Here is a 19,005-nt window from a genome sequence, read left to right as displayed (position 1 = left end):
ATCTACTCTCTTAGCAAATTTTTAAGTGTACAAACAGTATTGTTGACAGTAGTTACAGTGTTGTACAGCAGATCCAGAGAGCTTACTCATCTTGCTCAACTGAAACTTTATGCCTGTTGATTAGTAGCTCCCCACATTCGCCTGCCCCTGGCAATGCTGAAGGAGGGGGACTGGAGGCTTACAAAGTCCGCTGTTTATATACCTTAATCTTTTGTAAACCACTTAGTGAGGTACATTTTTGCATTGCCATCTTATAACTCGAGTCAGCATTTTAGAAGTAATCATTTTACAAGGCTTCAGCTAACCCTTCTGTTTGTGTCATTCTGTTTTGAAAGGCTGGTGCATTCCTTATAACTCATGGTTAGTGAACCAAAAATGTCTTTTGACGTGCATATGAATCAAAGTTTCATTACTTCATTTTAGGGCATAAATTGTCATTATCTAATAGTGTTTATTATGCCATATTTGTGAGGAATCTTTGAAGTTGATTTATTTACTGAAGGTAACCAAGGTACTGCATAGTGAATTGGATTCTCTGTAAATGTTTGCTAAATGATTATGTGCAATTTTTATTAATTCTACTCTATAATAGCAGCTTATCATCGACCAGCTGTAATATTGTTTATCACTCATATGTATTTCAGGACACTGAATCACTATAATTATTTACTGTATACAAAGGAGTATAGCACACTTTCAACAACAAAATTTTAGGACAATTATTTATATTGTGGTCCATAGACCTTTGATAGTTTATAAGGCTATTCTGTTGATGGGCTCAACATCATTCTTCTCCAGTGAATACCTACAAAGAAATACAGTAGAAATTCATATAACACATTTAGCCCCCTTTTCCTTACTCTTTAGTGAAAATGTAAGAGTCTGATGGTCATAATCAGAGTCAAACCAGAGTCTTATCCTCAGAAGTAAGGATGGTTGCAAATGTAGTCAATACTTCTCATTTACTCATTATTTTCACAGAGAATCTCTTACAGTAAGTCTGACTTTCCAAGAAAAATCCTTCAAGAAAATAGCCTACTACTGACTAAAAACCTGAAGTACTTACACTCCATTAAGAGGAAAGTAAATTCAGTTCAGTTCAGTTCAATCTGGCGAATATCTCTTGAATATCTGTCATGTCCCAGGCCTGATTCTAGGCCCTGAGATTTCAAAGATGACCAAGACTGTTGCCCTAGATGAGAGTGTGTTCAAGGCAGTTTGAGAGAGAGAGACACATACACAGATGGTTTTAGCCAGTGTTGGTGTAGATGGGATGCTTTGAGAGCAATGAGGAAAGAAACTTGATCCAGCTTTATTCCTCTACTTTCCTGACCAGTCCCAACCTCCTTCCAGTCTAATGTGGGTACTGCTAGCTGTACCTTGAAAATAGATCTCAAATGTGATTCAAGCCACCAGTTTCTTTCTTCTGTGTTATTCTAATAGCTTCCAAATTAATCTCCCTGCTAACATTTTCATATGCAAGTCAGAGTGTATCACTTCCCAATTAAAATTCTTCTCTAACTTGCCATTACTTTTAGAATAGATTTCAGACTATTTGCCAGAGCTTACAATATTCTACCTGATTCTGCCTGTGCCTACCTCTCCAGTCTCCCTCTCACTCAACAAGTTCCAGCCTCACTGGCTTTCATTCACCAAGCTTGTCAAACTCGTTCTTGGCTTAAGCCATTTGTACCTGCTGGGAGCTACTCACAACCTCCATCAGATCACCTTCTTTCCTAGCACTCCATTTTATTTATTTTATAGTTCTTCATTATTTAAAAGTATCTTATTTATTTCTTACCTACTTATTTTCTCTGTGCCTCCAATTAAATGTTGGTGCAACTAGAACAGGCACCTTTCTCGTTTGCTTCCCACCCTGACTCCAGCAATTAGAGCAACAACTGACCCATAGTAGATGCTCAATGAGTATTTGAAAGAAAGAACTTGGAGATTCAGCCAGGACTTCCTAGAAGACATAATACTTCTCATGAAAAATTCAGGTGACCAAAGACCAGGAGGGCATTCCTGGAAGAGGGAACTATATGAGCACAGCATATCAGACATGAAATAACATGTAGTAGGAGTGAATTAAACACACACAACAAAATGAATCAGAGTAAGTTACATGAGCTAGAGATAGAAGCAGGGGCCATGTCTTTGTATTGAATACTACACTTTATTATTCACTGCAAGTCATCGAAAGGTTTTAAGGGAAGGGGTGATACACTGATATTTGTGTCTTCATAGAATTTGAATGAATATATATATATATATATATATATATATATATATATATATATATATATATGTTTTTAAATAGACAATAATGTGATGACTTCAGCACAGCCTAGCACTCGAATCCTACGTTTGTCCTCAGCACAGGCTAAGTACTTGAGCTCAACCTAAGATGATTGGACTCTGAGAGGCTCAAAGTGTTCATGCAGCACCACGTATGAGGCAGGGCCTTGGAAAACATCATCAAGAGTTTGTATTACTTGCATGGTGAAGACAGTGTACCATGCCAACGACTGCTCAGATCGGGTGGCACTCTGCAGTTTTCGGAAGTAGCAGGTGTTATTATGTATGGCTTTCAGAAACCATCTTCCAGTGGGGCTCAGCCTCTCTGGCACGTGGAGGTGAAGCTCCATGTTTCTCCACAATCAGGCCGAGAGAGCAAGGAAAAAGAGGGATGAAGACAAACTGAATTCTAGATACTAAGCTCTGAGATGCAGTGCATAAATATGCCACATTCACTCTCTTTCATTTGAATCTGCCTTCCTGGGGAAAAAACCATGTGTCTTAAAAAAAATTCACAGTTTCTTTTTGATTAATCACTAGTAGGAAGCCCAAAGATATTAAATCTCAGTGCTCTCCCATTTTTCTCCTCCCCTCATAAACAATTCAATTCAGTTTGAATTAATATTTATCGAGTGCTGACACGAGGCATGGCAGTATAGTGGATGCTGTGATGGAACTGCTACATAAAAGAGAGAAAACCTGCGTCCTATCTTAAGAAAAGAAAACAGCCTTTTTTTTTTTTTAATACAAGACAATAGGAATAATACAGCAACAAAAACCAGTGCACTACAAGATGGTATCAAAGGTTGTTCAACTCAGGCACCATTCATTAGCCATCCACCATATTCAAGATAAACAGTATGTCTTCAACCACGCTCGAGGAGGCGATGTTGACAAGGACTAGCAAAGGGAATATAGATTTTGTGTGAAGGAGAGAGTCGCATCGTTTGTAGAGAAAGAGATTTGTGCCGTACCTCATGTGGGAATAAATAGGACTGTTCCACTCAGCGACATAGATAAATAGATTCTCATTTGTTGGCTTATCTGGAGTGTTCTTGTTTGTTTGTTTTTGGTTTATTGGTCTCGAAGCTCTTTTATACGTTGCTTGATTACTCCAAATTATGCTGCCCAAACTAGGCCAGCCTGGTTCATCATGGCAAAGTTGGGGTCAGCTCTTTTCCAGACAACTCCAATTGCAAAGAATACAGGCTCTGGAATTAGAATGCCTGGATTCAAATCCTGACTGCACCAGTTAGTAGGTTATTAAATATTTTTGCCCTTCAGTTTGACCACCTAGAAGGTGGAGATAATAATGACACTTATATCACAGAGTTGTTACAAACATTGAATAAGATGATAATAAAAAGCTTATAACTCTAGCTGGTTTGTAGTGTTTAAGGAATGTTAGCATCCCCCCCCCAGCCCCTATAATAATGTGGCAATGATAGCAGTATGAGTTCCTAAAAGAATATAAAACTATATTTGGCACTTCTCTTTCATCAAGTGCACATTTTATAAAAAACTGAGAGAGAAAGAGAGAGAGAGATTATCATAGGTTGGGCACCCAGGGAAGCAGATTCTAAAGGAAGAAACACATGAAGAAACTTCACTGGGGAAAAGCATCAAGATCATCTCCCTAATTCCTATAAGTTCTAGAGTTTTGGCAGCTGATAATCCTTAGCTGAGTCCCTCTCTGGGAAATGGCCTTGGCTAGAGAAAGCCATCATACCCCAAATCTGGCACCTTTACAGGAGCAGCTTGTAGCCAATGATTGATTGATGTGTCCATAATAAGGACCCAGCCCCTTTTCCTCATTTTGAATCAACTCTGAAGGATTATCCCATATCCAGGACATTCCATGAGGTATATCAAGTTCTTTGTTGTGAATGCACTGCACTTTTAAGTTCTCCTGCTGCCCAGTCCTTCTTTTTTCTATCCCCCCCCCCAGATGTTGGTCCTAAGAGTATGTAATCAGGGATCAACATTTAGCAAAATTAATAAATTTTACTGCTTTGTCAAATACATTCTCATTCTTATAAAAAACTGTCCCCTTTTTGTTTGTTTGTTTAGTTCATGTGGCAGAGAAGAGGAGGATAGAGGATACTAATACAGTTTGGTTTGGTGCTACTACCTTGATCCTTAATTTGTGTTAGGGTCCTGCAATTGTCCCACCAGAGTCTTGTACTGTAGTACAAATATCAACGTAGTGCAAAAAAGGCAGATGTATGTCTTAGTGCTAGTGTAAAAATGGTTTTGACCTCATGGACCCCTGAAATGTCTTCGCTGTGGGAATTAGAAATACATATTCCACATTGTATAGTCCCATGACAGAGCATGGAGAAAGTTTATCTTCTTTTCAAACACCAAAATCTCATTTTTAATGAGGTCACTTACTGTTCTTGGAACTGTAATTGCTATGATGCTGAATAAAAGCAGTTAATTTAAGTCTCTCCAAACACTGGTAATAAGAAGAGCTAAAATAATTTTGAAATAATTTACATGGAATACAGGAGGAGGGAACACTCCCAAACTCATTTTAGAAGACCAGTATTACTCTGATAACAAAGCCAGACAAAGACGCTGCAAGAAAACTACATGAGATATCACCTCACACCTGTCAGAATGGCTAAAATCAGTAACACAAGAAAAAACAGGTGTTGGTGAGGACATGGAGAAAGGGGAACTCTATTGCACTCTTGGTGGGAATGAAAACTGGTACAGCCACTCTGGAAAACAGTGTGGAGATTCCTCAAAAAGTTAAGAATAGAACTACCCTAGAATCCAGCAATCATGCTACTAAGTATTTACCAAAAAAACTCCAAAAATACTAATGCAAAGGGATACATGCATCCTAAAGTTTACAGCCGCATTAACTACAATAGCCAAATTATGGAAGTAACCCAAGTGTCCACTGATTGATGAATGGATAAAGAACATGTGCTATGTATACACAATGGAATATTACTCAGCCATAAAAAAGAATGAAATTTTGCCTTTGGCAACAAAATGGATAATAAAAAATGCAAGGGAGTGTTGAAATCTGCTGTGGGTATTAGCATAATAACATTTCTTTCTGAAAAGCAATTGGGCAGCCAACATCAAGAGTTTTAATAATGTTGTCTTTGATGTATAAATTCTTCTGGCATTTATCCTCATGCAAGGGTGGATATATGTGGATATTTACTGAAGTTTTATTAACAATACAAAATTGAAAATAAAACGATACAGGAATATGGTACATTTATATATTAGAAACTATATTATCTTTGTAAACAATATTTTATAGTCTTTAATAATATGTTATTTTCATAATACACTATTAACAATATGAGATTAATTTTAATAACAGAAAAACTTAGACTACCAAATGATGGGTCTTAAATATGAATGAATTTTTATCTCTTCTTTATAGTTTTCTGTTGTATTCTAAAATTTTCACAATGAATTCATATTACTTCCATAATCAGAAAAATATCTTTTGTTATTTGTATTTGCTTTTATTTTGTTTTGTTTTGGTTTAGTTTGGTGTAAGAGTTCAGTTTGAAGCAAGAGCAGTTGATGTGTTCAGCAGTCAAGCCCCATATTAGGAGACTCAGTGCCTAAGCTCAGGTTAATAATTAGAATAAAATATACAGATAATGGATGCTCCTCCCCCCTATGAAGCTGGATCTGAGGTAATAATTTGACAAATACTTGGTGACCCTCAAAAGTCATCCTACCTGCATTCTAAGCCCAACTCTCTCATTTACTTACCTTGGATGAATTGTATACTTTACTGGGACTCAGTCTCCTCTCTGTTAAACGGGAAAAGAGGAGATATTGACTAGATCAATGGCTCCCTCCCCCCATGAAGCTGGATCTGAGGTAATAATTTGACAAATACTTGGTGACCCTCAAAAGTCATCCTACCTGCATTCTAAGCCCAACTCTCTCATTTACTTACCTTGGATGAATTGTATACTTTACTGGGACTCTGTCTCCTCTCTGTTAAACTGGAAAAGAGGAGATATTGACTAGATCAATGGCTCCTTTTTTTAAGTCAGAGACCTATTTGAGAATGTGGTAAAAATTATGAATCAACTGCATATAAACATGCAGCAGTATCAAAAAGAATGAAATAACTACATTTAGTAAAAGAACCCAAGATTTATATACTGGAAAATACAAAATGTTCTTTGAAGAGATGCTGTACAAGTTTCTGAACCAGTATCAGGCTTAAGAAATTGGCAGCTTCAGCTTCCTTATGTCTTGGAACATTTATTCTTAGATCATGCTGTGAGGAAGCATAGCGTCTCTGCAGAGACGTCCACTTGAGGAAGAGCCAAGGGCTCCCAGCTGCAGTCTCATTTGAGCTCCCAGTCAATGGCCAGCCTAAACTTGACAGATGTATGAATGAACCATCTTAGAAACTGGATCCAGGCCCAGCTGAGCTGCCCCAGTTGATGACTTCTGACAGTTCATGATGACATGAACTGTCAGAGCCAACCCCTAACCAAGTTGCACATTTGTGACCCAACTAGGTGATTGTTATTATTTTAAGTTGCTAAGTTTGGGGGATAATTTGTTATGCATCAAGAAATAACTGGGACATTTCATAAATGTTGGATTGATTGTATTGAGCTAAATAAAAGACTCATCTTAACCCCAAACCTTTCAAGTAAAACACTTGTATTGGCTTTAAGACCCATTTGTGTTTTGACAAATTTTGGACTTCCCTGAACTTGGATATGGATGGTTTGAAAATGGTTCTTCTTTTGGCAAACAAAAATTTCATCTGCTGGCAAAAAATTAAATCCTTTGGGACAACTTATAGCCTATATTGGGTCTATGAAAAAAGGGATCAAGAAACAAGTTTAACAAGTATTTTCTACACATTTTCTTTCATTAACAATATTAATTTATAAACATTTCAAGAAAACATATTGTGGAAAGTTACTTTTGCTATATTTAATCAATTTTTGCTGAGGAAGTGAAAATGCTATTTCAAAAACACAAATGGCTCTCTCATAGCATTTTATCTTCTCACAAGGAAAAAACACAATTCTTGCCAAATGGAAGCATTATTTCCTCAGCCTGCCTTTTCCCTTTGTACTTTTTAGATTCTAATTTGACTCCCCCATACAATAGAAATACATAGTCTGGAAATTGAGAAGTCACCAGATTACTCAGACCTGTAAAATATCTGGGATAAAATTCCATCTTTTTCCTCCTTAAAAAAAAAAGGCTCTAAATTTCATCAGCAACACTACACTCAAATAGTAAATCAGATGAGTGAATATTCAGTCTACTGGTGGTCATAAGCAAAAAACAAACTGGTCAGAATTACCAGGAATAGCTTTAAACCAGACTAACAAGAGCCAGTCAGAATACTGATTGAAAACCTGTTTTTACTAGAGTTTGGTCATTTCATTTTTATACTCCTGATCTGGTAATAGCATTGAAAACCTACTATGCTGGTTACTTCTGCTGGTAACAGAAGTGGTGGAGTAGCTAATCAGACTCTTGCTTTATTTGTCTTAGCAAATTATTTTCAATAACAATGCTTCGTGTATTACGTGTTTAATACGTTTTATGCTGTACTATTTAATACTTTTAAATGCTAATTAAAAAAGAAAACTACATGCCATTGCTGATGAACGTAAATGAAAAATCTTCAACAAAATATTAGCCAGCTGAATTCAACAGTGCATTAAAAGGATCATACAATGTGATCAGGCGGGATGCAAGGATGATTTAACAAAATGAAGGATAAAAATCATATGATCATCTCAATAGATTTAGAAAAAGCATTTGACAAAATTCCATATCCATTTATGATAAAAAAAAACCTTCAACAAAGTGCATATAGAGGGGAACATACCTCAACATTATAAAGGATATATATGAGAAACCCACTGCGGACATCATACATAATGCTAAAAAAGTTAAACCTTTTCCTCTAGTATCAAAAACAAGACAAAGATATCCATTCTTGCCACTCTTATTCAACATAGCATTGGAAGTCCTAGCTAGAGCAGTTAGTCAAGAAAAAGAAATAAAAGACATCTAAATCAGAAAAGAAGAAGTAAAACTGTCTCTATTTGCACATAACAATACTATATATAGAAAACTCTAACGATTCCACCAAAAACCTGTTAGAAATAAATAAATTCAGTGAAGTTGCAGGATACAAAATCAATATACAAAAATCAGTTGCATTTCTATACACTAACAACAAACTTTCAGAAAGAGAAATGAAGGAAACAATCCCATTTAACAATTTTATTGAAGAGGAATAAAACACTTAGGAATAAATTTACCCAAAGAGGTGAAAGATCTGTGCACTGAAAACTAAAACATTGATAAAAGAAATTGACACAGTTGCATTTCTATACACTAACAACAAACTTTCAGAAAGAGAAATGAAGGAAACAATCCCATTTAACAATTTTATTGAAGAGGAATAAAACACTTAGGAATAAATTTACCCAAAGAGGTGAAAGATCTGTGCACTGAAAACTAAAACATTGATAAAAGAAATTGACACAAATAATGGAAAATTATCCTCTAGTCACGGATTGGAAGACGTAGTATCATTAAAATGTCCATGCTACCCAAAGCGATCTACAGATTCAGTGCAATCCCTATCAAAATTCCAATAGCATTTTTCACAAAATTAGAACAAATAATCCTAAAATTTGTATGGAACCATAAAAGACCCCAAATAGCCAATGCAATCTTGAGAAAAAGAGCTGGAAGTGTAACATTTCCTAATTTCAAACTATATTACAAAGCTATAGTAATCAAAACGGTATAGTATTGGCATAAAAACAGACACATAGATCAATGGAATAGAATTGAGACCCAAAAGTAAGCCAATGGGCATATGGTCAATTAACTTTTGACAAAAAGAGCCAAGAATATACAGTAAGAAATGATAGTCTCTTCAACAAATGAGAAAAACTGGACAGTGACATTCTAAAGAATGAAACTGAACCCCTATCTTATACCATACACAAAAGTCAAAATAGATTAAAGACTTTTCATTAAACCTGAAATCATAAAATTCCTAGAAGAAACATAGAGGGTAAACTCCTTGACTTTGGTCTTAGCGATGATTTTTTGGATAGACAGCAAAAGCAAAGACAACAAAAGTAAAAATAAACAAATGAGACTATATCAAACTTAAAAGCTTCTGCACAGCAAGGGAAATCATCAACAAAATAAAAGGGTAATCTATGGAATGGGAGAAAGCATTTGTCAATCATATATTCAATAAGGGGTTAATATCCAAAGTATACAAGGAACTCACAACTCAATAGTAAACAAACAAAAAAAAAATTTAAATGGGCAAAGGACCTGAATTGACATTTTTCCAAAGAAGACCTACAAATGGTCCAACAGGTAGATGAAAAGATGGTTAACATCACTAATCATCAAGGAAATGCAAATCAAAACCACAATGAGATATTACCTTACACCTGTGAGGATGACTATTATCAAGAGGACAAGAATAAAAACACTGGCAAGGATGTGAAGAAATGGGAATCCTTGTACACCGTTTGCAAGAATATAAATTGGTGCAGCAAATATGAAAAAACAGTATGGAGGATCCTCAAGAAATTAGAAATAGAACTATCATATGATCTAGCAATCCCACTTTTGGTATATATCCAAAGGAAATTAAACCATTATTTCAAAGAGATATCTATGCTCCCATGTTCATTGCAGCATTATTCACAACAGCCAAGAAATGGAAATAACCTAAGTGTCTGTCAATGGATGAGTGAATTAAGAAAACCTGGAAAATATATAATGGAGTATTAATCAGCTTTTAAATAAAAGGAAATCCTGCCATTTACCACAGCATGGATAAATCTGGAGGACATTATGCTAAGTGAAATAAGTCAGAGAGAGAAAGACAGACATTGAATGGTATCACTTATATGTGGAAACCAAGAAAAGAAAAAAAGGTGAACTCATAGAAACAGAGAGTACAAAAGTGGTTGCCAAGGGTGGGGGGAAGTAGAAGAAATAGAGGGGTTTGTAAAAGGATGAAAACATTCTGTTGTAGATGGATAAGTGGTGACTATCAATGATAACACTGCATTGTAGAATTGATATTTGCTAAAAGAGTAGAACTTAAATGTCCTTACCTAAAGAAAGGGGGGGATAAATGTAACCAAAATATATATATTGCATGATAGCCAAAAAGTGGAAGTAATTCTAATGTTTATCAACTGATATATGTATAAATAAAATGAATAGAATATTATATATCAGTAAAAATAATATAAAATACTGAATGAACCTTGAAACATTATATTAAGTGAAAGAAGACAGTCACAAAAGACTATGTACTTTATGGTTACATTCAAATGAAATACCCAAAATAGGCAAAACTATAGATAGTTAATTAGTAGTTGCCTAGGGCTGGTAGGGAAGTTGGGGGAAATGGGGAGTGACTGCCAGTGAGTATAAAGTTTCTTTTGGGAATCTTGAAAAAGTTTTAAAGGTGATTAATGGTGATGCTTACACCAATTCTGTGAATACACTAAGAATGATAAATTGGTATAGTTTAAAAGTATAAATTGTATGGTATGTGAATCATACCTTAATAAACCTGTTAAAAAATAACTTGGAACAAAATATTAGCAAATCAAAGCCAACATTGTATAAAAGATTTACACCCTACAACCAAGTGGGTTTTACCCTGGTATCCAGGAACAGTTCAACTTTCAAAAGTGAATTAATGTCATCCATCACATCAAATGACTAAAAAAGAAAAATCACATGATCACATAGATGAAGAAAAAGATATTTGACAGAATTGAACACCAATTTATGATAAAAACTTTCAGTAAACTAGAAATAGAAGGGAAGTTCTTAAACTTGATATAAAGACTATCTACAAAAAAACCTATAGCTATCATACTTAATGGTGAAAAACTTAAAGGTGTCTCACAAAGATCAGGAACAAGGCAAAGATGTCACTCTCCTTACTTTTTCACTATCATACTGTAAGTACTAGCAAGTGTAATAAGACAAGAAAAGACAGGGAAAGTATACAGATTAGGAAGGAAAAAATAAAACTCTTTATTTATAGAGTCCTTATTCACAGATAACATGGTATCCATGTAGAAAATCTGAAAGAATTGACAAAAAAAATTAGACTGATAAGCAATTATATACCAAGGTTGCAGAATACAAGATTAATATACAATATACAAAAGTCAGTAGCTTTCCCACATATCAGCAATGAACAAGCAGAATTTGAAATTAAAAACACAATACCATTTATATTAGCACCCTCAAAAATGAAATACCGAGGGATAAATCAAACAAAATATGTACAAGATCTATATGAGTAAAACCTAAACTCTAATAAACAAAATCAAAGAAGAACTAAATAAGAGGAGATATAGTCCATGTTCATAATTAAGGAAACTCAATATCATTAAAATGTCAGTTCTTTCCAATTTGATATATATTTTCACTAAGTTATGTTGTAGATATCAACAAACTGATTCTAAAGTTTATATGTAGAGGCGAAAGACCTATAATGGCTAACACAGTACTGAAAAAGAACAGGGTTGGAGGACTGATACTACCCAACTTCCAGACATAAACAGGAATCAAGACGTGCTATAGGTGAAAGAATAGACAAACGGGTCAATGGAACAGAATGGAAAGTCTGTAATAAACATAGTCAACTAGTCTTTGACAAAACAGCAAAGGCAATACCATGGAGCAAAAATTGTGTTTTCAGCAAATGGTGCTGGGACAACTAGATATCCACATACAAAAATTAAAAACAAATAAAAAACAAAAAACTAGACACAGAACATTACACCCCTCACAAAAATTAAGTCAAAATAGATCACAGGCCTAAATGTAAAACACAAAATTATAACACTCCTAGAAGATAACATAGGAGAAAAACCTAGATGATACTGGATATTGCAAAGATTTTTTAGATACAACTACAAAGATACGATCCAAGAAAAAAAACCTGATAAGTTGGACTTCATTAAAATTTAAAACTTCTGCTCTGCAAAAGACAATGTCGAGAAAATGAGAAGACAACCACAGACTGGGAGAAAACATTTGCAAAAGACACATCTGATAAAGGCCTTACATACAAAGAATTCTTACAATTCAACAATAAGAAAACAAGCCAATTTAAAAATGGGCCAAAGACCTTAACGGGCACTCCACGAAAGATATACAGATGGCAAATAAGCACATGAAAGGGTGCTTCACACTATGTGTCATCAGGAAAATGCAAATTGAAGTAATGAGATACCCCGTATTAGAATGGCCAAAATTGCTAACACTGAGGATGCTAAATGGTGGTAAGGATGTGAAGCAACAGGAACTCTCCTTCATTGCCAGTTGGAATGCAAAGTGGTGCAGCCACTTTGGAAGATAGTTTATGGGTTTCTTTTTTTTTTTTTTTAATTTTTTTTTTTTATTATATTATGTTAGTCACCATACAGTACATCCCCGGTTTCCGATGTAAGGCTCGATGATTCATTAGTTGCTTATAACACCCAGTGCACCATGCAATACGTGCCCTCCTTACTACCCATCACCGGCCTATCCCAGTCCCCCACCCCCCTCCCCTCTGAAGCCCTCAGTTTGTTTCTCAGAGTCCATAGTCTCTCATGCTTCATTCCCTCTTCTTTTTTTTTTTTTTAAAGATTTTATTTTATTTATTTGACAGAGATAGAGACAGCCAGCGAGAGAGGGAACACAAGCAGAGGGAGTGGGAGAGGAAGAAGCAGGCTCCTAGCGGAGGAGCCTGATGTGGGGCTCGATCCCATAACGCCAGGATCACGCCCTGAGCCGAAGACAGACGCTTAACCGCTGTACCACCCAGGCGCCCCTTCATTCCCTCTTCTGATTACCCCCCCTTTCTTTATCCCTTTCTTCCCCTACCGATCTTCCTAGTTCTTATGTTCCATAGATGAGAGAAATCATATGATAGTTGTCTTTCTTTGCTTGACTTATTTCACTTAGCATTATCTCCTCCAGTGCCGTCCATGTTGCAGCAAATGTTGAGAACTCATTCTTTCTGATAGCTGAGTGATATTCCATTGTATATGTGGACCACAACTTCTTAATCCAGTCATCTGTTGAAGGGCATCTCGGTTCCTTCCACAATTTGGCTATTGTGGACAATGATGCTATGAACATTGGGGTGCATATGGTCCTTCTCTTCACTACGTCTGTATGTTTGGGGTAAATACCCAGTAGTGCAATGGCTGGGTCATAGGGTAGCTCAATTTTTAACTTTTTAAGGGACCTCCACACTGTTTTCCAGACTAAACATACTCTTACTATGTGATCAAGCTACTGCCCTCCCTGGTACTTACCAAAAGGAATTGAAAACTTACATCCACACAAAAGCCTACAGCTATAAACATGCTAACATTTATAATTATTTATTTATAATTGCCAAAACTTGTAAGCAACCAAGATGTCCTTCAGTAGGTGAATGGATAAATAAAACTGTTGTGCATACAGACAAAGGAATTTTATTCAGCAGTAAAAAGAATGGAGCCATCAAGTCATGAAGACATGGAGGAATCTTAAATGCATATAATGAAGTGAAAGAAAGCAATCTGAAAACACTACCTATTGTGTGATTCTACTGTATGACATTCTGGAAAACGCAAAACTATGAAGAAAGTAAAATGATCAGTGGTAGCCAAGGTTTGGGGAGGTGGGGATGAATAGGTGAAACAGAGGATTTTTAAGACAGTGAAAATACTCTGTATGGTACTATAATGGGTTTATGTCATTATAAATTTGTCCAAACCCATAGAATGTAGAATACCAAGAATGAACCCTAATGTAAACCATGGCCTTTGGGTGATTGTGATGTACCATCAGGTTCATCAGTTGTATCAAATGTACCCCTCACTCCTGGTGAGGGAGTGATAATGGGGGAAGCTATGCATGTGTGGGGGCAGAGAGTATATGGGAAATCTCTATACTTTCCTCTCAATTTTGCTATGAACTTAAAAGTGCTCTAAAGAAGTAGTCTTGGAAAAAAAAAAAAAAGAACTTGGTGCTTCATGTCACTCTCAGAATAGACAGGAAATTAAATTTCAACCTGGAATTAAATAATGATTTCCTTTTATGATGTAGGAGTTTATGTTGCTCAATTGATTTTTCAGGAAAGTGGGAGGAGAATTATCTGACTCACATTAAAATTACAAGAACTGCATGTAATTGTAATACAACAAGGTTTTATTTAATAACTATTATTAAAATAAGTCAGGGGCTGCGCTATGTGTTTTGTATGTGATATTCCCTGCACCTCTGAGTTAGATTATTCTATTCTCATTGTACAGATAAGAAAACTGAGTCATTCCTTAGTTTTCAGATGGTCCATTAACATTTCCTACCATGCAGAAATTCTGCATTGATGAGAACTGTGATACCAGGCAACTTCATTTCTTTTTTTTTTTTTAATATTTTATTTATTTATTCAACAGAGATAGAGACAGCCAGCCAGAGAGGGAACACACGCAGGGGGAGTGGGAGAGGAAGAAGCAGGCTCATAGTGGAGGAGCCTGATGTGGGGCTCGATCCCGTAACGCCGGGATCACGCCCTGAGCCGAAGGCAGACGCTTAACCGCTGTGCCACCCAGGCACCCCCCAGGCAACTTCATTTCTAATAGGTAAAAGAGCCACCTCCTTAAATTTAGTGTAATCCTTTCTAGGCCAAAAGAATTTATGCTTTGAATTCTACTCAAAGGCTTTGAGAGTCCTAATAGAGGAGAGGTAGGTAGGGTACATGATAGAAGAGGCAGATTTCATCTCATAGTGTACTGTCTAGGAAGATGGATTGGAAACATAAAGAGCTAATAACACCAAAGATTTTCTTTACTAGGTTATCTTTTGTACATTAATTATACAGAAGAGCCTGCTTAAATAGATACTCATGCTATAGAATGTTTCTTTTAAGAGACAGTTCTTTTCCTTACTCTGCACTTGAGTTGGGAGATATTATCAGAGCTCTATCAGGGAGATAAGTTGATACAAAGACAAAGTTTATTTCATTTGTAGTATAAGCTTATTCATTTAACTGACCAGTGAATCATTGTGTAGGATAGTGTGTCACTGTGATACAGTCAGATCACCCCTGTAATTAACCCATGCTATAGTTTTAAATCAGATATCCATGAAAACTGCTGTAACTTTGCAAATTTTAAGATAGCTTTTATTTATGCATCTACCTCACTGTATAAGTTAATATAACCCAATTGTCTTTTGCTAGATATTCACTTTAATAGCATTCATAAATAAATATTACCTAGTGTATAAAACCAGCTGGAGAATCTTTCATGTTTCTCTATAACGCCATTGAAGACAACTATCCCCAAATAACTATGTAGAGAAAAATGCATTATTTTTCAAACTTAAAATATTTTTATTTTTCTCTAATTTTTAGGTACTGTTTGGTCTTACTGCTACGCACATCTTGCATGGATGACAACTGAATTTTTTCCTTTAAAAAAAAATGTTCTTTTTAAATCAAGATGGGAAGAATAAGCAATCAAGGGATTGACTGCTGCATACCAGTGCTGTGCCTTGTTATTCATATGATTTCATTTAATCTTCCCAACTGGGAGCTAAAATAGTCCTGTTTTCAGACAGTTGCCAACAACTTCCTTTCTATTCACTCTCTATATAATGAAAGAATGGGAAAATCTAGTGTTTGCATGTATTTTTTTTCTCTCTTTATAGCTTCCCTAAACTTGTTTCTTGTTTATGCAAACAGGTCCTCTTTTTCCTGAGTAATTGTTTTTCACGTTTGAAGGTATTACACAGCTTTTATCCAGTCCTAGGTTTTGCTATCCTTCCACCCACCTGTACAGCGGGAGCATAGGTCACAATTACGGAAAGTGAATTCTGTTCTCTTGGTAGTCATTGCTGCTACCTAATGACTTAGGTCCCTCTCATTACTTAAAAGTTTCTGAAATCAGTCTTTCTGGAAATTAATTTGGTTGGTTCTCTTCTATCCTTTGTTTGTTCTCCTTCACCACTTCCAGCTAGATTTTCCTTTCCTTTAAATGTCAAACAAATTCTTATATTTCATGGTCAGCAAATTTGATGCTTGTATTCATTGGATCCAGTAAAATAAATTCAACAGTTTTCCTTAATGCTACCCACACATGTGCATGCATGCACGCATGCTGCATTAAAATAAATCAATGTAAACAATTGTGATTCTCTTTCAGAAACACGATGGCCATTTTACAGTCATCCAGTTGGTCGGTATGCTCCGAGGCATTGCATCAGGAATGAAGTATCTTTCTGATATGGGTTACGTTCATCGTGATCTAGCAGCTAGGAATATATTGGTCAACAGCAACTTGGTATGCAAAGTTTCTGATTTTGGTCTCTCCCGGGTGCTGGAAGATGATCCAGAAGCTGCTTATACAACAACTGTAAGTTTACATGTTCTTTTCCAATATAGGTTGCTTACTTATATTGTTTTTAATATTATAAGAATAATTCTGTTTTTGCTTTCCTAATTTTCTGCTTGCACTTGTATTTTCCAAATTTAACATCATCATTCAATTGAGAAGTATATGCTTTATCTGAGTGCTCGGTCAAAAAAGCAAAACAACAACAACAACAAAAACCTTCTTGTATATATGGTTGTTTTCTTTCTTCCATTGTACTGGGACTTTAATATCATGCCTGAGGTCCAAGTCTTGATTGCCACAACAAATCTGCCTTTGCTCCAGGTATTCTTGATGCGTAATAATTATCTCTTTTAAATGGAGTTCTGTATAGGCCAGTGGTGAACCAGTTAAGTTAGTGCTAGTGAAAAACCAATGATTATGAAATGACTTTTTTTTTTTCCTCATAGCAAATGTTACAGAATGACCTGATCATACTTACAAATGAGCAAGATAGGTTTCTCTGGAGATATATAAGTAGACTCTCAACTTTTTTCTGAATGATACTTGGGGGGAATTTGAGCAGGAATAAAAAGCTAAAACTTTAGGACCAAACTATCATCTGTATATTATATGATCTAAACTTAATTCATGAATAGTTTAAGCATTTCTGAATGCCCCAAAACCAGTTCATTCCACTGACCTTTTTGGTTATTGTTTCAAGGATTTCAATCTCCGAGTCTTTCTTCAGCTATCCGAAAGCTAATAATTTGTAAAACTATACAACATTCTGTTATTTTTTCAAACAAAACCTTCACCATTGACTCATTTGACAGTCACCTTCAATGAAAAGTAAGTCAGTAAAATTATTCAGGATCTTTTTATCCTCTCCTCTTTCTCTAACCTTACACATTATTGTAGAAGAGGCAAATCCATTGTTTAGTTCCCTTTTATTTCATTTTCTATTAGATTGTTTTGAAATTCACTGTATTCAATTACTCCGGAAGAGATACAGGTTTAATATTATGAGTGAAACATATTATGCCCTTACTAAATTTGCACTGTAGAAATGCTCTATATTACTTTATTGATGATATTTTCACTAATTTTCCAACAAATAAATTTAGTGCTAAGGAAAATAAATTAATCTCTGAGAGCCTGACATATAAAGTAGCAGTATCTATTGATCTTTTAGTTTGACCAAAAACCTTCATAAAAGTAAAAGTCTAACATGTCTGAAAATAAATTGTTCATTTCAGGAAAAGCAGTATTTCCAACTCCATTTTCTAATTGGAAAATGTCATAATTTTTTTCATTTTTTTCAAGGCCTTCTTTTCTTTTTATAAATGTATAACTTGAATCACCTTCTCAAGTTACAGAGCAATGTAGATAAGATTTTTCTATTATGCATATTATTTCCAACATTGGAGAATAGTGTTTAAAATTATTATATAAATTTTATACAATATTATATTAATAAAAATTCCAACAATATGACCTAAAAGAACAAAATAATATGGAATAAAGCATAAAATAGGAAATAACTACTACACTTTTTGTATCCCTATATGATATAATGGAAATTACTATTAAATAATATTTTAACTGCTGTTTAAAATGGGAAGCTCATAACTAAATTTACATACTAATAAAACTGTCAGGGTAACCCAGATGTTGAAGAATATATAGGTTTTATTGTGTCAGATTTGAAATCCAGATTCCAGGCATGTTCTTCTGTCTTATATGATTATAGAGACTGAGAGGCCTAGAACAGTGTTATTTTATATAAATCTGACTACAGAATTAAACATCAAGCTAGGTAACCAGAATATTAATGTTCCAGAAGTGCCTCTTAAAAGCTATAGATTATGTCTTAATTAAGAAATAAGCTTCTGAAGTTAAGAGGCATCAGTTGAATGGTAAATAACATAATTAAGCACTTTTTAAAAATTATTTTTATTTATTTTTTATTCCACTATAATTAATGTACAGTGTTATATTAGTTTCAGGCATACAATACAGTGATTCAACAATTCTATGCATTACTCAGTGCTCATCACAATAAGTGTACTCTTAATCCCCTTCACCTATTTCACCCAACCCCCCACCCACCTCCCCTCTGGTAACCACCAGTTTGTGCTATATATTTAAGAGTCTGTTTTTTTCTTTTTCTTTGTTTTGTTTCTTAAATTCCACATATAAGTGAAATCATATGGCACTTGTCTTTCTCAGACTGACCTATTCCACTGAACATTTTACCTTCTAGATCCATCATGTTTTTGCAAATGGCAAGATTTCATTGTTT

At 35.1% G+C, this 19,005-nt stretch overlaps 1 protein-coding gene across 3 annotated transcripts in view; it reads left to right on the top strand.

Annotated features, from left to right (window-relative positions):
• EPHA6 (EPH receptor A6) overlaps nt 1-19,005 on the top strand; it is an 814,184-nt gene that overhangs the window by 700,549 nt on the left and 94,630 nt on the right. For all 3 annotated transcript variants that reach the window (XM_045785661.2, XM_087861713.1, XM_087861712.1), the window contains one exon: nt 16,533-16,742. In XM_045785661.2, coding sequence (XP_045641617.2) covers nt 16,533-16,742 — 210 coding nt within the window. The remainder of the gene's footprint in view (nt 1-16,532; nt 16,743-19,005) is intronic.

The sequence above is a fragment of the Ursus americanus genome, chromosome 4 (assembly GCF_024610735.1).
Source record: "Ursus americanus isolate L20-20 chromosome 4, mUrsAme1.1.p, whole genome shotgun sequence".
NCBI classification, from domain to species: Eukaryota; Metazoa; Chordata; class Mammalia; order Carnivora; family Ursidae; genus Ursus; species Ursus americanus.
The sequence above is the reverse complement of the archived record's forward strand: the minus strand, read 5'-3'. Positions and strand labels throughout refer to the sequence as shown.